Source organism: Saccharomyces kudriavzevii (assembly GCF_947243775.1).
Source record: "Saccharomyces kudriavzevii IFO 1802 strain IFO1802 genome assembly, chromosome: 8".
Classification (NCBI taxonomy): Eukaryota; Fungi; Ascomycota; class Saccharomycetes; order Saccharomycetales; family Saccharomycetaceae; genus Saccharomyces; species Saccharomyces kudriavzevii.
Window position 1 is genome coordinate 132,067 of NC_079279.1, and position 20,455 is coordinate 152,521.

The 20,455-nt window shown below is 38.6% G+C and overlaps 8 protein-coding genes and 1 non-coding gene across 9 annotated transcripts; 3 read left to right on the forward strand and 6 right to left on the reverse strand.

The window, feature by feature from the left end:
• Positions 1 to 22: 22 nt before the first annotated feature.
• On the reverse strand, positions 23 to 95 carry Skdi_8.trna6A. The gene has a single exon. It is a non-coding gene; the product is annotated as a tRNA-Ala (tRNA).
• A 469-nt stretch (positions 96 to 564) lies between these two features.
• On the reverse strand, positions 565 to 1,374 carry RPS27B (40S ribosomal protein eS27; the record flags this gene model as incomplete). Its single annotated transcript, XM_056228396.1, has 2 exons — positions 565 to 810; positions 1,372 to 1,374. 2 exons carry the CDS (start codon positions 1,372 to 1,374, stop codon positions 565 to 567), a joined length of 249 nt encoding a protein of 82 aa, XP_056088121.1.
• Positions 1,375 to 2,012: 638 nt separating this feature from the next.
• Positions 2,013 to 3,089, reverse strand: SKDI08G0640 (uncharacterized protein; the record flags this gene model as incomplete). The annotated part of the gene is made up of 1 exon (XM_056228397.1): positions 2,013 to 3,089. The coding sequence occupies one exon, from the start codon at positions 3,087 to 3,089 to the stop codon at positions 2,013 to 2,015; it is 1,077 nt and encodes a 358-aa protein (XP_056088122.1).
• Positions 3,090 to 4,444: 1,355 nt separating this feature from the next.
• On the forward strand, positions 4,445 to 10,228 carry MYO1 (myosin 1; the record flags this gene model as incomplete). The annotated part of the gene is made up of 1 exon (XM_056228398.1): positions 4,445 to 10,228. The coding sequence occupies one exon, from the start codon at positions 4,445 to 4,447 to the stop codon at positions 10,226 to 10,228; it is 5,784 nt and encodes a 1,927-aa protein (XP_056088123.1).
• A 284-nt stretch (positions 10,229 to 10,512) lies between these two features.
• Positions 10,513 to 11,961, reverse strand: MAS2 (mitochondrial-processing protease subunit alpha; the record flags this gene model as incomplete). Its single annotated transcript, XM_056228399.1, has 1 exon — positions 10,513 to 11,961. One exon carries the CDS (start codon positions 11,959 to 11,961, stop codon positions 10,513 to 10,515), a length of 1,449 nt encoding a protein of 482 aa, XP_056088124.1.
• Positions 11,962 to 12,202: 241 nt separating this feature from the next.
• Positions 12,203 to 13,276, forward strand: THR1 (homoserine kinase; the record flags this gene model as incomplete). The annotated part of the gene is made up of 1 exon (XM_056228400.1): positions 12,203 to 13,276. One exon carries the CDS (start codon positions 12,203 to 12,205, stop codon positions 13,274 to 13,276), a length of 1,074 nt encoding a protein of 357 aa, XP_056088125.1.
• Positions 13,277 to 13,604: 328 nt separating this feature from the next.
• On the forward strand, positions 13,605 to 14,246 carry VMA16 (H(+)-transporting V0 sector ATPase subunit c''; the record flags this gene model as incomplete). Its single annotated transcript, XM_056228401.1, has 1 exon — positions 13,605 to 14,246. The coding sequence occupies one exon, from the start codon at positions 13,605 to 13,607 to the stop codon at positions 14,244 to 14,246; it is 642 nt and encodes a 213-aa protein (XP_056088126.1).
• A 283-nt stretch (positions 14,247 to 14,529) lies between these two features.
• Positions 14,530 to 17,523, reverse strand: RPN1 (proteasome regulatory particle base subunit RPN1; the record flags this gene model as incomplete). Its single annotated transcript, XM_056228402.1, has 1 exon — positions 14,530 to 17,523. One exon carries the CDS (start codon positions 17,521 to 17,523, stop codon positions 14,530 to 14,532), a length of 2,994 nt encoding a protein of 997 aa, XP_056088127.1.
• Positions 17,524 to 17,784: 261 nt separating this feature from the next.
• On the reverse strand, positions 17,785 to 20,241 carry DAP2 (dipeptidyl aminopeptidase; the record flags this gene model as incomplete). The annotated part of the gene is made up of 1 exon (XM_056228403.1): positions 17,785 to 20,241. One exon carries the CDS (start codon positions 20,239 to 20,241, stop codon positions 17,785 to 17,787), a length of 2,457 nt encoding a protein of 818 aa, XP_056088128.1.
• Positions 20,242 to 20,455: the final 214 nt, after the last annotated feature.

Below are 20,455 nucleotides of genomic sequence, written 5' to 3' on the forward strand. Positions count from 1 at the left end.
TTATCATTCGGAATAAAAAAATTGGACGAGTCCGGAATCGAACCGGAGACCTCTCCCATGCTAAGGGAGCGCGCTACCGACTACGCCACACGCCCATAAAATTTGTTGATGATTTGCCAACGATTGATGAACCCACTAACTAGATGGGCGCTTCCTGTATCAGCCGCAGCTAGTTGTTATCTCGTTTGCCGTATCCATGATAATCACTCTGTGAAAAGGAGCCATATAACGGGCCAGTTAAAATAGAAACTGTCCCTGAAAAAACTTCACTATAAACGTGTAGAAACGCAACTTAGACTTCGGAAAATAGAAGTGAGGTTATTGAGTTTGAACAGAAAACAATACACCATCTCTCTTGCTGTTGTTACCACCGTAACCGCCACTTCTGCAAAGAAAATTTGATCTTGTAGCTAAGAGGAGTATATACACTCACTTCAATGTCATCTCATTCACGCATCCTTCTTTGAAGCCCAAAAGGTTAATTTAATTGATTAAAAGTAAATTTATATTTATATATTTCAGATAAAAGAAGATGACCTTAATTATACAAAAAAATAAACTAACTTACTTTCTTCTGAAAGAAGTACCTTCAGATAATTTGGCCTTACCACCGGTTGGAGTACATAAGACGGTAGAGCATGATTCACAGGTGACAGCAGTTTGAGCATGAGAAAAAACGGTGGTGATGTTCAAACAACCTGGACATTTAACATCCAAGAAGTAGGATCTTGGACCTTGAACCAAAGTCTTTAACTTGTGCTTTCTGGCTTCAGAAGCAGCAGTTGGGTGCAACAAATCTTGAACTAAAACCTGTAAAAGAAGAAAATGGAAATAAAAACAATAAATTATTGTTTTAGGAAAATTAAATGTTAGTAATTTTTGAAAATTGTCGAAAATAGGATACATTGGGAAACACGAAAGAAATAAGCAGGGAGCAAAACGACCTTAAACAGACAAATCTGATTCAAACCCCTGACCGTTAAGAGCACTTTCTTTGAGATGCTGTGTTGATGTCTTCAAACACATGCTATCAGGTATGCAATAAAAACAAAGCCATTTACGTATTTTCACAGGTAGCCTTGAAAGATTCTTCATTCTTTATATAGAGTCTTCCAACAACATCTAGTCGTACTTTCTCTCCATTGTCAGAAGAGCTGTTATCGTCCTTACTGCTGTTCGTTCCATATATTGCTTTTTAGCCCTATAGTTACGTATAATTCTGCTCAAACATCATATGCTGACTATTTCTTCCCACTTTATTTTTACTTTCTTTTGCTCGTTTTTTTTCTTGATTTCACATTGATCTCATTCCTCAAAAACTATGCTGTTCTGGTTCCTTTCATTCTGTATTTTAACGTCATTCTCACATACCATATTGATCTAATATATATGCACTAATTATCTGGTGTGTCTTCGTAGCTTCTAGGTAGGAACTATTACTAAATCGATATCTCAACGTCTAAAATTAGTTACAGATAATTTTAAGAAGTTGCAGGTTGCAGCACATCTGAAAGATAGAGAGCCAAGTCACTAAACAAGGAACCGGCTCTCCGGCCGGCAGGAGCCAGAGGGGAGGACCACTCTGTTTCCCACGGCCTCCCACCGCGTTCTAGGGGGAGGTTCTCCCTCCAGAGGCTGGATAAACTCTCTGGAGAAGGGAAGTATAAGCCGGACGGGTTTCTTCCAAATGGCAGTGAACGAAATTCGAGACAGCCTACACCATTGTGCCATCGCACTTTTCATTTTTTTTCGCCGAACAATTTAGTGCTCGCATTGCAATTTGATCTCTTGATAAAAGTCTGATGTATGGGTGAGGGTGTATGGGTCCGAAAACAGGAGAACCGTCAGAATATTTTTTCTTTCTTTCTGCATCCGTTAAGCGGCTAAAATACACTATACTTTTATACTATTTATATACATATATGGGTATGCGCTACTATATACCATGATGATCATGTTGGTTTTTTGAAAAAACAAAAAATCGCAGACTATTTGGCTTTTCTTTTTTGCACTTACATTACACAGCATGCCATGATGCATTTCTTCAATTTTTTCCTTTCATCGCTGGATGGACTTCCATTTGACGATCCTCTTGTAAGGCTTTTCGCCGGGGACATCTTCATAGACGTGTGCCCACTCTTTTTTGTAATTAGCCTCTTGGAATCTTTCGATTCTTCTAAAGAAGACGTTATCAATTGGCTTTTGATGCTTATACAACTGGCTTCTTGGGTTTCGATTTCACGAGCTTTCCCGTTTTTAATCAAAGAAGGTGAATTATTGGCCGGATACATACCATTTATGAATCCCTGCAGGAGTTTCCTGCAATCATTTTTAGATTTTTCAATCTTCAACAATGCTGCGAAGAACAACTCCTCAACATTTATATCAAGCTTGGATGATGTTTCAAAATAATCCAAGCTATCGGGCGAAAAATTTAGGTCTTGCAGGAATGCTAAAATTCTGTCGTAATAAATGGTCCTTTCAGAGACCAAATCACATTTCGTGCACGCTATAATAATTGGAATATTCAATTTGGATTCCAAGCTTACTTGGTGAATAGTACATATGTAATACTCTAAACTGGCAAATGAACTCTCGTTAGTGGAATCAAAACACAATATAATTGCATCTGACTGCTTGATTTGCACAGTGGTTAAATCTGAATAACATGAGATATCCATCTGATTAGTATCAGAAATTTGAACGTTGATCTTAGTGCGTCTTCCGACAACCGATTTATTGTTGCAAATATTAGCGTCAATCATGTATTTTTCTAATATATCGGCATAACTTCCAACTGTATTTGGATTTTCAACCGCATGATACACATCGTTGGAGAGTTGCGCTTTGGCCGTTACAAAGGTGTGATAGAATTCCTTAAAATAATTGAATTGAACCGTCTTATGGTAAATATCCGATACTCTATAATGGTTAGGATCTGAATTTTGAAAAGTACTATTTAGCCAATTGCGGACCAAGGATGTCTTTCCTGAATCATCATCTCCCATTACGGTAATTTTCGAAGTTTTTAAATCGAAGCATCTTAGAATTGGTGGCGAGTCTGCGCCATATAATAAGCGTGTAGTCATAATATTTGACCTATGAATAGATTTTCGTGCGATGTAATTAAGAGAAGAAGGAAAAAAGGATGAATAAGCTGAGGCCAAGTGGTATTTCATAACTTTTTTCCGGACTAGCATCACCTACCTTGCATTTCTCTGTATATATATCCCGCAGGTCGATTGTCTTGCGGCTCTACAAAATGTCAACTAGACTAAGATAATGCGAAACGGCTCGAAATGTTTTTGATCAATAGCATAAAAAGTGTCATGTAAAGGGAAAGAGTTTACCGGGCATCTACGACAATTCTTTGAATAAGATAATTTACGGCAAGTTTATTTTTACAGTGTTATTCCTTATCAAAAGTGGAAAAAAGAGGATGATGTATCCACGGCATAAATAGTGCTTACTCATCAGTGTAACAGTTTTTCAACCTAGTCCATTCACTTTCCGCCTGAAAATACGTAGGACGCCGAGATGGATACACTAGAGTATCCTTTTTGAAGATCGTTCCAAGTTACAGACCGACGCTTCCTTTTTCTCTTTGAGAATCTTACGCAAATCTCGCTGTGGGATACAGCGAGCGCGGCGGCATGACGCAGGCAACTTAATGAACTCCCTCTGCAAAATTTTCTCCGTTACAGCAGTAGTAACGCATTTGCCACAATCGGGCGTAGACGCCTGAGGCTTCTAGCGGAAAAATTGTTGTAGAACCAATTTTATGATGTCTCGCCAGATATTTTAACTTTCAAGATCACGCTATGGTACCTTTCCAGCACTCGTAGTATTGTCAAAGGTTCTTATTTTATTTTTAGCATTTCTTATGGAAGGCAAAACGTGCCTTCTCTCCCTTGAAACCATATTGTTTTATAATATCTTGAAAGACTTAATTATAAACAAAATGAAGAGAGGGGCGTACTTACGGATTGCCCCATGCAGCAGGAAGGATCATTGTATATAAAGAAGGGTAAAAAAAAAAAAGAGTCGATGCTCAAGTGATAGTAGTACCATACAAATGTTCTTCCGAGGCCATTTTGGGTTTCACACGCATAAATGCGTCACAGTACTTTAAAATTTCTTTTTTGTTCAAAAATGAAAAAAACAAACGCAGGGTAATGGACATATACTTTCTATTACCCACCTTGGAAATTTTGTTCGATCTTTCGAGGTTTCTTCATTTAGCCTAAAAAGGTAATTGCGTAAACATTCGTAATTTCTTGGTCTGTTTGTTTAGAGTTGTTCATTGTTTATGATTTTTATGAGCAACTATTTCCCCCATCTTAAATACACTTTATTATTAATTTTCTACATTCTGTTCCGACATTAGCAGACTGCATAATTGGAAGAGGATAAGCAAGATAGAACTGAGACGATTATAGCAATAATGACTGGCGGACAGTCTTGCAATAGTAATATGGTGGTTTGGATACCAGATGAGAAGGATGTTTTCATAAAAGGGGAACTAAGGAATACCGATATTATCAAGAATAAGTTTACAGGACAGGAAGAACAAATAGGAATTGTTCGGCCGCTAAATTCGACAGAGGCTTCGAATCTAGTACAAGTGCGAATATCCAGCGTATTCCCGGTCAATCCATCATCTTTTGACAAAGTAGAGAATATGTCGGAGCTAACTCATTTGAATGAGCCTTCCGTGCTTTATAATCTGGAAAAAAGATACGATTCTGACCTAATTTACACGTATTCCGGCCTTTTTTTGGTCGCGATCAACCCTTATCACAATTTGAATTCATATTCCGAGGATCATATAAGCTTATACCACAATAGTCATAACCAATCATTCAAAAATGGCCCGAAAACCGATTCTAATGGAAAATTACCACCACACATTTTTGCCATTGCTGAAGAAGCCTACGGAAACCTTTTATCTGAAGGCAAAGACCAATCCATTTTAGTCACGGGAGAATCTGGTGCAGGTAAGACGGAAAACACGAAGAAGATCCTGCAATATCTAGCGTCTATAACCTCTGCTTCTTGTTCCAGTATAGCGCCTGCTAATAGCAATTCCATTATAGAAAGCTTCGAAATGAAAATCCTACAAAGTAATCCCATTTTAGAATCGTTTGGTAATGCTCAAACAGTGCGAAACAACAACTCTTCCAGGTTTGGCAAATTCATAAAGATCGAATTCAATGAACATGGTATGATCAACGGTGCGCATATTGAGTGGTACCTGCTCGAAAAATCGAGAATCGTATATCAAAATACAAAGGAAAGAAACTATCACATATTTTATCAGTTATTATCTGGGTTAGATGATTCTGAATTGAAAAACCTATGTCTCAAATCCAGAAACATAAAAGATTACAAAATTTTATCAAACTCTAACCAAGATATTATACCAGGAATTAATGATGTTGAAAATTTTAAACAGCTGCTGTCAGCTCTGAATATCATTGGATTCTCAAAAGACCAAACAAAGTGGATATTCCAAGTGGTAGCAATCATTCTATTAATCGGTAACATTGAGTTTGTCTCAGATAGAGCAGAACAAGCCTCCTTTAAAAACGATGTCAGCGCAATTTGCAGTAATTTGGGTGTAGACGAGAAAGATTTTCAGACTGCCATTTTAAGACCCAGATCAAAAGCTGGCAAAGAATGGGTTTCACAGTCCAAAAATTCTCATCAGGCTAAATTCATCTTGAATGCATTATCGAGGAACCTTTATGAACGACTTTTCGGATATATTGTAGATATGATCAATAAGAATTTGGACCATGACAGCACTACTTCAAATTATATTGGTTTGTTAGATATTGCTGGTTTTGAAATTTTCGAAAATAACTCCTTTGAACAGCTATGTATCAACTATACAAACGAAAAACTACAGCAATTCTTCAATAACCATATGTTTGTTTTGGAGCAAAGTGAATATCTAAAGGAAAATATTCAATGGAACTATATCGATTATGGTAAAGATTTGCAATTGACAATCGATTTAATAGAAAACAAAGGCCCACCAAGTGGTGTGCTCCCGTTGTTGGATGAAGAAGCTGTTCTGCCCAAATCCACTGACGAGTCATTCTACTCTAAACTGATCTCCACTTGGGACCAAAACTCACCCAAGTTCAAACGTTCAAAATTGAAAAATGGGTTCATTTTGAAACATTATGCTGGGGACGTAGAATACACTGTTGAAGGCTGGTTATCCAAAAACAAAGATCCACTAAACGACAACATTTTATCCTTGCTCTCTACCTCACGGAACAGTATTATTTCCAAGCTTTTCCACTTGGAGGGTGAAAAATCTCCTAGAGCTGGCCAAGAAACCAACATATCAACTCAAGAACTAAAAAGATCAACTAGAACAAATACCTTCAAGACTACGTCTTCACGCCATAGAGAACAACAGATAACATTGCTTAATCAATTAGCCTCCACTCACCCACATTTCGTTCGTTGTATAATTCCAAATAATGTGAAAAAAGCGAAAACATTTGACAGGAAATTGATCCTGGATCAATTACGCTGCAATGGTGTTTTGGAGGGTATCAGACTCGCCAGAGAAGGTTACCCAAATAGAATAGCATTCCGTGAATTTTTTCAGCGGTATATGATCTTATATCCTGAAAATTCAAACTCTGCATCATTCAGTTCTAAGTTGAAAGCTAACACCAAAAAAAACTGCGAATTCCTTCTATCATCCTTGCAGTTGGATACAAATGTTTATAAGATTGGTAATACGAAGCTTTTTTTCAAAGCTGGGGTGTTAGCTGATCTAGAAAGACAAAAAGATACTAAACTGAACCATATTATGGTTAAACTAATCGCAACCATACGAAGCTATGGCGTAAGGAAAGAAATAACATACCATTTACAAAAATTAAAGAATGCAAGGGTGCTTGGTAATACTTTTAGATTATACAATCAACTGGTAAAAGAAGATCCCTGGTTTAACTTATTCATCAGGATAAAACCTCTTTTAATATCATCGAACGATATGTCAAGAACCAAAAAATTCAATGATCTAATTATCAAATTAAAGAATGACCTTCAGGAAATGGAATCCAAGAAAAAGTTTTTGGAAGAAAAAAATCAGAAGACCATTAACGAATTGAAAGATACTCAAGAATTGCTGAGCCTGGAAAAAGAAAATTTAAAAAAGAATGAGAGCTTACTGAATAGAGTTAAATCTAGTTCAGAAACATTACAGAAACAATTTGACGACACTGTATTGGAAAAGAATGAAATTAGTAAACAAAAATTACAAATTATGCAAAATCTAGAAAAAGCTGAGCAAATAATTCAAGATCTGCAAGAGTCCATCAAAGAACGAGAAACAGCCCTAGGAAACTTACGCTCAAAGAACGACGAGCTAATAAAGCAAATATCAAATTTGAATTATGATATTTCTAAGGAGCAAAATTCTCAATCACTAATTAAGGAATCTAAATTGAAACTGGAAAGTGAAATAAAGAGATTGAAAGGTGTTATAAACTTGAAAGAGAATGAGATAAATTCATTCGATAAAAAACTAAGCAGCTCAGAAGAAGATTTAGATATCAAATTAGTTACTTTGGAGAAAAATTGCAATATTGCAATGTCAAGGCTTCAATCTCTGGTAGCAGAGAACTCAGATTTGCATTCAAAAAACGACAATTTTAAGAAGGAAAAAGCTATGCTAAATACTCAACTTAAAAACAAGGAAAATGAATTGAAGAAGATGAAAGAAAAGATAGACAACCACCAAAAGGAGCTAGCTATTTTTTCCAAGCAAAGAGATGACGCAGTCAATGAACATGAAAAAATCACTGCTGAATTAAAGGAGACCAGAAGCCAGCTTACAGAGTATAAGTCTAAATGTCAGATGATTAAAGATGAATATTCCAATTTCCAAAGACAAATAAAGGAAAAGGAACAGAAGAAAAGGGATAGTTTAATTGGATCTCTAAATGATAATAAAATTAAAGAATTAGAAGCTCGCCTATCGCAAGAAATATCATTGAATCAGTACTTGAATAAAAGAATATCGGATGGATCCGCAGAATCAAGTAGTCCGTCAACAAGGCGTTCCATATCGTACGCCGATGGCTCACTTGACAAAGAAGATGTAATGAAAAAATATTATGACCTTCAGTTAGCATTCACTGAGATGACCAAAAATCTAGAGAATGAAATTGAAGAGAAGAAGAATTTGATTTCTAGGCTAAGGTTTACTGAAACAAGACTAGCATCTTCGTCATTCGAAGATCAAAAAATCAGAGCTCAGATGAAGAAATTGAAAAAAATAGTTCAGGATATGGACCCTAATATTCAATTAGATAGTATTCTAGAGAATTCATCAAACCGTTCTTCAGGTAGTGAATCCGACATTAACAAATTAATGATGGAAGTCGAATATCTGAAGAGACAATTAGATATCGAAACAAGGGCTCATTGTGATGCAGAAAATGTCATATCTGCCTTACATAGCAAATTTAGAAAGATTCAAGGGGAGGATTCCTTGTCACCTTCAGATATTTATAAAATAAAGTTCGAAGCCAGTGAGGAGAGAGTAAAATCTCTGGAAGACAAGCTAAAAACCATGCCTTTGCGTGATCGAACTAATTTGCCTGTAGGTGATATCATAAAGAACCGTGACAGCATATCAAAATACGAAGAAGAAATCCGATATTATAAACTTGAGAATTACAAGTTTCAGGAAATATTAAACGAGTCTAACGGCAAATTGAGCCAACTCGCCCTTGATTTGAGGCAATCGAAGTCCAAAGAAGTCTTACTTAGTGAACAATTAGACAGATTACAAAAAGATTTTGAATCTACAGAACGTCAAAAAGAACTACTTTCATCCACCATAAAGCAACAGAAACAACAATTTGAAGACTGTATGGATGATCTACAAGGTAACGAGTTACGGCTAAGGGAGCATATTCACGCACTTAAACAAGCTGAAGAGGACGTTAAAAGCATGGCATCTATCATTGAAAAATTGAAAACTCAAAATAAGCAAAAGGAAAGACTGATCTGGGAGCGTGAAATGGAGAGAAATGACTCAGACATGCAATTACAGGAAACGTTGCTAGAGTTGAAAAGAGTTCAAGATGTGAAAAAAATTCTAAGTGATGATTTGACCCATTTGAAAGAACGATTGGGCGCGGTAGAAGATAGATCTCAATATACAGATGAGATCAACAGGTTGAAGGAAGAATTGAACTGCGCTTTAAAAACTGAAACAAATTTGAAAAAAGAATTCTCAACCCTTAAGTACAAGTTGGAGACCTCTAATAATGATTCCGAGGCCAAAATTTCCGAGTTGTTGAAGCAGCTTGATCATTATACAAAAGTGGTAGAAATGTTAAATAATGAAAAAGATGCAGTCTCTCTTGGGGAAAAAGAACTTTATCAAAGATACGAGGCCGTGAGTACTGAATGCCAATCACTTAAAAAAACGATAGGGTCCTTGACAAAAACTAAAGAGGAATTAGAATCTGATTTGAATCAAAAGACCGAAGCACTAGAGTTATCAAATGCAGCATTCTCAAAGTCTGTTCGTGAGAATAAAGAAATTTCAGAAAAAATCCAATACTTGGAAGAAACATTGAAGTTACAAATGGAGCAAAATGCAAGGAACGGGGAATTGGTTAAAAAATTGCAGAGTAGTTGTAGTGAATATAGAGAAAAATTTGACGATGAAAAACAGAAAAACATCCACTTGTTTGAAGAAAATCAAACCTTACAAAAGTTCAATACCGACTTACAGTCTCATATAGAGAATTTGCAAGATAGGCTGTCGGACACTACTGAAAAAAATGCATGGTTAGCAAAGATTCATGAGTTAGAAAATCTAGTGAGTCAAGAAACGGATTTAAAGTATGAAGAAATGAAAAGGAACAAAAATTTGGAGAGGATAGTAGGAGAATTACAAAATAGGAACTCTCAACAAACAGATGTCATAGGACTAGCTAACAAGAACAGAAGCGAATTTGAAGAAACCGCTCTGAAATATGAGGCACAAATTTCTGAATTAGAGAAATATATATCTCAGCAAGAACTTAACATGAAGAAATCCCTTCGAGATAATTCTTCATACCACGATAAAATGCAAGAAATGTCACAAGAAATTGAATTTTGGAAAACCCGTTATGAATCTACCATGATAGGATCAAAAAATATGGATGGCAACTCACAGGGACAAGTTTTTACTTGAGGCCCTTCTTCTCTTCTTTGTTTTTCAGAAGAGAAGAAGCTGCTTTTTTCAATATGAAATGTTTTGTATATACAGAATGAGAATATGCAATATTAACAGAGAAAAACAGTACAGGTATTATATAATTACCGGTATGAACTTTTTTCCCCATACCCTTCAATAATAGCTTCAAAGACAATACGTAGAACAAAAAATACCCAATCAATAAATAAATAACTGGAGTGGACATTTTTTTATATCTTGAAATCTCCATAAATGAAAGCAAAGGGAATTTCTTTAGTTATTCAGAACCAACCCTTTTTCTTGGGGCTATCGCTTTGAGTGGAAGTGCTCTTACCAAGTCCGTATGCATTCAATACATTTTGCACATCTCCAAAGGCACTTCTATCCCCTTGCATAACAACGGTAGGTTTACCTCTACCCTCACCAGTGTTATTAACATTTCCGGTAAATATCATCTCGGCAACACGGGAAATATCATCTGGCCTCAAATTCTCAATCTTGTTTATCATTTCGTTTACAGGAATCTTGCGGCCATGCATGAGAACTTGTCTACCCATGTCCTCCAATTCTACCAATTTTGACTCTAAGTTCATTAACAATGAAGACTTCAATTGATTTTTGGCCCTGGATACTTCGTCTTCAGTCAATCTCAAATCTTTGTTAGCAAAGGTGTTGTACATTTGCTGTGCTATTACCTCAACGGCTTGAGGGGCTGCCTGCGGTATACAAGATAGTGAGATACCAAAAATTCCTGAATCTGAATAAGAATGGTTGAACGCGACGCAGTTTTCAACGAAGTAATACTGGTTCAAAACGTGGGTATACAGACGAGAATACATCCCCTTTCCTGGTCCACCGGCACTGAACGAACCGCCGCCTCCAAGTAAGGTTTGCAAGGTTGCCAGGGCATAAATGTCTGGATGGTCTATAGCGAGACCCTCAAATCCTATCTGGATGTGGAATAGTTCTGGTAAGTTTCCAAAGACGGGCGCTGGTGGGATACAACTTTCGCCGCCTGTGTAGTGGGCAACCTTCTTGCTGATTGGAGGATGAGTAGACTGCCAATCACCAAAGTACTTATCTGCAAGTTCTACAGCTCTGTCATGGGGAACACCAACAAATGCCGCTACGGTGTTTTCTGGGGTGTAAAATTTATTCCTGTAGTCTAATAAGTAGTATTTGGAAATAGATGGAATGAGTTCTCTAGGACAGATCAAGGGAGACCCCAAAGTCTCTCCAGAGTATGCCGCTGTATGCAGCAGCTCAGGTAACACCAATTCAGGCTTCATCCAAACTTCATCAATTTCATACTCTGCTGACAGCTTTTGCTCTTGAAGTTCTTGTTCAGTAATCTTGGGAAACCTCACGGTCTCAGACATCAAGTGGAGCATCTTACCTACATCCTGATTGAACACAGAAGCCTGATACATCAGGTTTTCCCTAGACGAGGTGCACTGATAATTCCCACCGAGTAATTCGAGCGTCTCGGCCATTGCTCTGCCCTCGATGTGCTCGGTCGACTTAAAAGCAAGCCTATCCAAAATATGAGTACAGCCTTTTAAGTTTCTGCCTTCAAACCGAGATCCGGCATCGATGTAAAGCCCTAAGGCACTAAAGTGTCCAGGAGTATTGGATGTGGCCACTCTCAGCCCATTCGCCAGCGACGAAAGCTTGAAATTGTCTGTTCTAGCGATGTTGGAGTACAATCTCTTAGCACTGTTTCTTAGCATTTTTTACTTGTCTATTACCTCTCCACTTTACACTACTGCCCACCGGCTCTTTACCACCTTCCTTTTAGCCCACCTGTATAACCTTTTCACCTGAATTCTTCATTCTCGATATCGCCTGCACGCCGAATGAAAAATTTGTGCAGGAGTCATCATCTCGAAAAGATACGGTGATAATACAACTATACTTTAGGCCTGATGGATTGCCGTAAGGTTAATATAAACTAGAGTACGCAATATAAAAATGGCTCGTGCTTTCAAGATCAAAGTTCCAGCTTCTTCCGCCAACATCGGCCCCGGGTACGATGTTCTTGGTGTCGGTCTTTCTCTATTTTTGGAGTTAGAAGTCACCATCGACTCCAGCCTAGCTCACGAGACCAACGATGACCCCAACAACTGTAAACTGTCCTACACGAAAGAGAGTGAAGGTTACTCCACCGTCCCATTGCGTTCTGATGCTAATTTGATCACCAGGACCGCGCTCTACGTGTTGCGTTGCAACAATATTAGAAATTTCCCATCTGGAACCAAAGTCCACGTCTCCAATCCAATCCCTCTTGGTCGTGGGTTAGGTTCTTCTGGTGCTGCTGTCGTTGCAGGTGTTATTCTGGGGAACGAAGTTGCCCAATTGGGGTTCTCTAAGCAGCGCATGCTGGACTACTGTTTAATGATTGAGCGTCACCCAGACAATATCACTGCTGCCATGATGGGTGGCTTTTGTGGTTCATTCCTAAGGGACTTGACGCCACAGGAGATGGAAAGACGCGAAATCCCATTGGCAGAGGTGCTTCCAGAACCTTCTGGGGGTGAGGATACCGGCCTAGTACCTCCATTACCTCCCACCGATATCGGCAGACACGTCAAATACCAATGGAACCCCGTTATCAAGTGTATTGCGATTATCCCACATTTTGAGTTGTCCACCGCTGACTCCAGAGGTGTTCTTCCAAAGGCCTATCCAACCCAGGACCTGGTTTTCAACTTGCAAAGACTGGCCGTCTTGACCACGGCTTTGACCATGAACCCACCTAATGCGGACTTGATCTACCCTGCCATGCAAGACCGTGTCCACCAACCTTATAGAAAAACGTTGATCCCAGGTCTCACGGAAATATTGTCTTGTGTCACCCCTTCCACCTACCCAGGCTTATTGGGTATCTGCTTGTCAGGTGCAGGCCCAACCATATTGGCTTTGGCTACTGAGAACTTCGAAGAAATCTCCCAAGAAATCATCAACAGGTTCGCCAAGAACGGCATCAAGTGCTCCTGGAAACTACTGGAGCCTGCCTACGATGGTGCTAGCGTCGAGCAACAATGAAGAGACCCTGATCCCTAGTATACTGCATTATGTACTATTGTAGACAGAATATATACTGAAATTGACCGTTAACGGTTATTATACCAAATATTTTCGCGTTACCCGTACGTCCTATCTATTTCGAAAATAAAAAATAAGTGAAAAGGCGAAATTTCACAACCATTAACACTACAGATAATGGAACGAAGTTGTTTTCAATCAGTTCAGGAGACGCATAACAAGGCCAGTTGATTGATTTAGCCATAAGTTTCATTTAACGTAGAATACATAGGCGTTTTTTTCTCACCGTAAGGGCGAATAAGATAGAGAAGCTAGAGCACATAAGATAATGAACAAGGAATCTAAAGATGATGATATGTCTTTGGGGAAGTTTTCCTTCACCCATTTCCTATACTACTTAGTGCTAATAATAGTGATAGTGTACGGTTTGTACAAGCTTTTCATTGGACACGGATCCGACATCAATTTCGGGAAGTTCTTATTGAGGACATCCCCTTATATGTGGGCTAATCTTGGTATTGCCCTTTGTGTAGGCCTAAGTGTCGTGGGTGCAGCATGGGGTATTTTTATCGTTGGTTCATCCGTGATTGGGGCCGGTGTGCGTGCTCCAAGAATCACCACCAAGAATTTAATTTCTATTATTTTCTGTGAAGTGGTTGCCATTTACGGGCTGATTATTGCCATTGTCTTTTCTTCGAAATTGACTGTGGCTACTGCTGAAAACATGTACTCGAAATCTAACTTGTACACTGGTTATTCCCTTTTCTGGGCCGGTATCACTGTTGGTGCCTCCAATTTGATTTGTGGTGTTGCTGTGGGTATCACTGGTGCCACTGCTGCCATTTCCGATGCTGCTGATTCTGCATTGTTTGTCAAAATCTTGGTCATTGAAATTTTCGGGTCCATTTTAGGTTTACTGGGTTTAATTGTTGGTTTATTGATGGCTGGTAAGGCCACTGAATTTCAATAAGCCGTCAACGAAGCTTTTCTTTTTCGTTTTAAACGAATTCTAGATAAGCGCATCCACATTTACTAATAGATATAGTAAGATGTTCAAAAAGATACATGCATGTGTATATATGCACGTTTTCCTTTGTTATTGATAATCATATTATATTAGGTAAAAGAGAGAAAAAATGTACAAACTATATATATATATATATATATATATATATATATATATTTATATGTTAAAATGGTTTTGAATTTTTTTTTTTATTATTTTAGATGGTATTCTCCACTAGCTATTCTGTTTATTCCTCTTCATGATAGTCAGGGTTCTTCTTTAAAATCACCACGCCCTCAATGTGACTAGTATAACTAATATATTCGTCGGTTTCTAGTTCTGCTCTTTCACCATGATTCAGTAGAACAGGGGTGGACTGTGTAATCCATCCGGTGATCTTCTTTGGCCTGCCCGCTTGCCCAACAGTTTCTACTGCCTGTCCGACACGTACGTTCACCTTTATTGGTTCTCCTTCATCATTTAATGCTAGAATAAACTTTGGCCTTACACCAGCATTCAACATGTAGAACAGCTGGTGATGCTTCAACATGAAACTTGGGGATACTAATCCGACCGCGGTGGTTAAGATTGATGCTAATGTGACTTTATTTAAAACATGAGCATCATTGAATACATCCAATGTCATAGTACCCTTACCTAAGTGTAATAGCCCCTGTGCCATTCTTGTGATGAACAAGGCATCCTGTTCGCGTGAATAATAACTTGCTAACTGTCTCAACAGTTGAGCTAATCTTGCATTGTTAGTACCTGCACCGCATAAACCCATGGCAAAAATAGAATTCATGGAAACATCCAAATCAGCATCATGCGAAAAACGAGTTAAAGTATCGAAAACCTTCATTTGTGGATCGGATACAGAAACAATACCCATTGCCAAAGGTACCATACGACGGATATGTTCATTACCATAATGCATTAAATGACCGAAGTGACGCAAGGACATTTCTTTGCCAATATCTTCACCAAGGGTTATCAAGGCAATACCCAAAACTGCATACGCAAGTTCATCGACCACGCCAGCTTCCTTTTCTTCATCTTCATCTTCATTTTTTCCATCAACAGTAGCATCTTTATCGTCGGATTTTCCCTTTTCTTCTTCCACTTTTACCTCTTCACTTTCTACAGTTTCGCCATTCTTCTTTTCAGCCACTTCAGCCTTTACCTCAACTTCCTCTCCTTCGACATCAACATCCATTTCGTCGACTCCACTCTCGGTTTCGTCGTTCTTGCCACTTTCAATCAGTTGCTCACCAATAAAATCACTTATGCTATTAGTCTGGCCATCGGTAACATCTTCTTCATCGGCATCTTCTTCATCCTTAACGTTCTTAGGGGTCAAACGATGCAATAAATCTTGAATTAGCAAAACATCACCAGTGCCTGTGTAAGCGCATGAACCGACCAATACTTCGATAGCTGATGTCATTGGATGTTCGATAGCGCTAATGGTTTCCAGAACATCATCTACTTGCTCGCCTTGGCCCATGTAAAGAATACCTAATGCAAGTGCCAAAAATCTTACCCAGTCGGTCTTCAGCTCGACAGGTGTACGCTCTAAAAAGTTATCCATGATAGAAGTCGTGATATCACCATTACAGGTACCAACAAAGACATGAGCTAAGGCCAAGGATGCCATAGCTGCGGTTTCAATAGGTAAATCGGTGGATGCAGCGATTGGCAACAATAAACCCAACAGTTCATCATTCTTACTTCCAGCAAATGCAATACCTAGACCAAGTATCGCTGCTGAACTAATTTTAGTGTCTGGATTAGTGACGTAATCCTGTAAAAGTAGCAAAGCTGGTTCAACTTCACCATCATGCACACCAGAAGCGGAAATACCGATACCTAACAGTGCACCAGCTTTGACTTCTGGTTCATCAACGTATAAATATTTATCCAGTTGTTGTAAACCATCCAAATTCCACTGGTATATAGACCCAATACTGGCCACCGCAGAAGTCATACCATCACCTTTGGTTTTATAGACCCAGTTATCGTTATCCACAATTAACTTATCGTTACAATAACCTAAGTTCAAGAATCCGTTGACAAATGACGAAGCCAAATTTTGTTGAGCAGAGTCTAGGCCAGCACTTGAGAATACAGACTTGGAGTTATCCAAATGACTCTTATATATATCTTCTGGAACTTTTGGCCCGGTTAAATTCAATTCCTTAGCAAGATACAGAAAGTGTTCTGATAACTTACCATTGCCAATTATATCCTGAACGCCTTCGTATTCAAACGATGTTTTTTGTGCGGCTAAAATATATGCTAATTGTTTATGCATTACTGGATCACTAGTAGCATCAAAAACAGATCTGATCATTTCTTCCTCTCCTAGTCTGACTGCCAAAGCAACCGCGTCTGTAAGTTCGTTTTGCGATAAATAAATGGAATATGCGGTCTTTAAAAACGCCACATCTTCGGGAGGTGGCAAAAGAGGAACACATGCAACCATGTATTGACAAACTCTTTGAAAAGTGTTCTCATCTACGAATTGGGGCAGTTTATCAATGGCTTCAATTTCCAAAAGTAAGTCCACGGCATCTTCTTCACCGTTGTGTTTCAAAAAGTATGGGACAATATCTAAGCATAAACGTAAGGTATCTTCCTTGGAAAATTCGAATCCACTAGTAGATGAAGCTCTGTCGCCTTTAGATCCCTCGGAGGACGTTTCATCTTCAGCGTCTTTTTCTACCTGATCATTATATACTTCGCCAATCTCTAAAGCCAAATGACGAATGTACTCATGACCCCAGCCCTCGAATTCAGGAACATCGGAAAGTAATCTATATCTCAAAGAATCATGCTTACCATTCTCAGAGTACGTCATGGCCAGTATGGACAAAACATCAGCCAACGAAGATTTCAAATTCGAATCTGTCCACTTGTCGTAGATAGCGCATAGCTCTGGGTATGCAGGACGAAGAAATTTTAAAGGTTTGGGAACCGCGGTCATAGAACTTGTAGAATTTTTGATGAATTCTTTCAAGGCAGTTAAGGACGCATCATATAAAGATGCATCGTCCTCTTTCAGTCTTTCAACTAGTAGTTCTAAGTCTGCTTTGAGCTTCGCATCTTCTTCGGATAATTGTTCCTCTTCCTCCTTCTTTTTATCCTTTTTATTATCCTTTTTATTTGAAGTTTGCTTCTCAGCATTTATCTGCGATTGCTCGTCGATAGCTTGTTGTGTCTTATCACTTTCGTCCACCATTTCCTGCAATTTTATTCTATTCTTTTACAGGTCACGCAATATGGGCGCCAATTGATAAATTGCAGATGAAGAATTGCAGATTTAACTATTTCACTTAATTACTTATACCCTTCTTTGCCAGATTTCGTACTCGCCTTTTGCCACCGTGGGAACATCGCGTTATACGAGCGGCGTTCTTTTCTTAAAAGTTACTATACATATTATATATAGATATAACGATTTGCATAAAAGTCTTCATCAGAAAACCTCTCTGCGATAGATTTATTTGACGTATTCCCCATTGAAGGCATGCTTTGCCCAAGCCAGTAGCTTGTCAAAAACAATCACATTCGCATTGTGGTATCTTATACTGTGGTCCGAATCAGGAAAGACGTGAACATCATAGTTTTCGACGCCATTTAGGTTTAAAAGGTCCAGGAACTTCAAAGAGTTTTGGAAGTGAACATTGTCATCCCCTGTTCCGTGCATTAATAGAAACCTGTTTGCCTGTGCTAAGGCAGTGACATTGTGCACGCTTGATTCTACGTAGCCATCGAAGTTTTCTTGGGGAGTATGCATGTACCTTTCAGTATAAACAGAATCGTAAAATCTCCAGTCGGTCACCGGGGCGACAGACATTCCGTACTTGAAGTGTTTTCCCGCATCCTTTTCCAAGGTTTTCAGTGTTAAGTACCCTCCATATGACCAACCAAATAAGGAAATTTTTTGTGAATCGACAAAACTTAGCGAACTATACAATGAGGCAGCAGATATTTGGTCACGGGCCTCGTAATCACCGAGTTTATCGCGAACAAGGGCTCTGAAGCTTTGTCCCTTAAACCCAGTTCCACGGCCGTCAACGACAACTACAACTGCGTTTAATTGTGAAGCTACCACTTCGTTGAATCCTACGGAAAAGGTTTTGATGACCTGCTGGGAATTTGGTCCACCATATGCGAAGAAAAATACAGGATAATGACCATCCAATGTTTCATCAAAATCATTTGGAAATATTTCGTACGAATTCACCAATATATCGACTCCCGATTCGTCTTTCCCCAAATTCAACTCCTTGAATATTTTCTTAGGGACCGAATAGTCATCTAAAGTTTTGCTTATTTCCTCATTCCTCTCCAAATAGTATAATGTTTCACCCAAACCATTACCTTCAGTGTGTTTGTCAATTTTGTGAGAATGGAAGTCGACAATCTTTTGGTACGGAACCTTAGGTCCCTTATAGGTAAGTAAACCAAACCTTCTGCCAGAAGAAAAGGATACATCATACACACCGTCTTCAGCGGTGTCTGTAACTTCGATAATATCATCCGGGGATTTTAAATCTATACAGTAAACATGACGCTCGGTCGAGTTCTTTTGAGTGGAGATAAAGTAGAGACGATTCTCCTTTGAATCAAAGGCAAGGGGGCCATTGACCACTTCCCATTCCCCCTTAGTCAACTTTTTAAAGTACGAATTATTACTATTCTCAAAAAAAGCTAAGTGATTGTAACCATCTATTGGTACAATATCCACATAACCATTATGGGGTCTATCAAGAGCCTTGTTAGCTGGAATAAACAGGGTATTATGCGTAATCTCCCACCATCCTCCGCGAGCACTTTCATTTCTTACAACGTTTGAGGTCTTTGCAATTGTATCTACTAAAAATATTGTTAACACGTCCGAAGAACGATCTGTAGCCTTGATCAAGACGTTGCTATCTCCGACCCATGTGACTTCAGTGATCAGTAGACTTTCATCCTTTTTATCTCCGTTTATCCTAGGATGATAGGATGTTTCATCCTTCATACTATATACCCACACTTCAGCATGAGGATTCGGTGTACCACTCTTCGGGTACTTGATGCTACGCATTTCCGGATACACATCTTTATCATTCTGAACATAATAGGGAATAACAAACTCACCAACTTCTGATTCGTCAATCTTTAAGAATGCTAGGTAATCACCGGTTGACGACCACCACAAAGCTTTGTCGTCTTCAAAGACTTCTTCTTCGTAAACCCAATCCGGCTTACCGTTAAAAAGGAAAGAACTCCCGTCATTAGTAACAGCCCGCACAGTCTCTTTTGAGGTAGTAGAATAAATGTATATATTGTTATCTTGGACATATGCAATATCATCGGAATTAGGGGACCATATGGCTAAGGCCAAATCATTTCCGATCAGGTCGAAGGATGAGCTTTTTTCGTCGTAGACAAAATACGAACCGAAGGTGGAATGTCTCCAATTCTGTACACTATTTGTTCTAATCAATAGTTGCTTAAGATCCGGAGATGCGACTATTGATTGAACAGTGAAGTTTTGACCATTGTGGAGGAAAGTGTTTCCCTTCAAAAGAACGTTATTGTATGAATCTTCATAAACAGATTTGACAACATAGCTATCATTCATAAATGTAACATAAAGACCTAAATCATCTTCTTCCGCTTTATCGGCAATGATCCATTGTAATTCATGGTATTTGGGTAGAAACGTATTATTCCTAACGTTAGCAAAAGATACCTTTAATTTCCCATCATTTGTATAATTGGGATCTGTTTTTTGAGAATCTGGTCTACTTGAATGATATGGTATACTCCTTAGTAATAGAACAGTACCCCATATCAGGAGAACAAGAATTAATCCAACCCTTATCAATCTATCTAGCAACTGCTTTTTTTTTGGATTGAAAATTTCATCGGGGATGCGTTCAACTTCTTCTTCACCACCTTCCATTACTAATCCAACCAACTAATGGATTAACAAAATATTGTTTGAATGGACGTTTTCAAGATCCTGCTTGTAGTTTATAGTTTGAGCAGAAAGCTTTCTAGATAAGAAAGGTGGCATTGTAGCCCCGCGTCGGTTCCCTTGCCCAGCGCATTCGGCGTTATTAGAAGGGAAAAAAACCTTAGAGTTTATATGTATATTTTCTACATAGGAGATATGT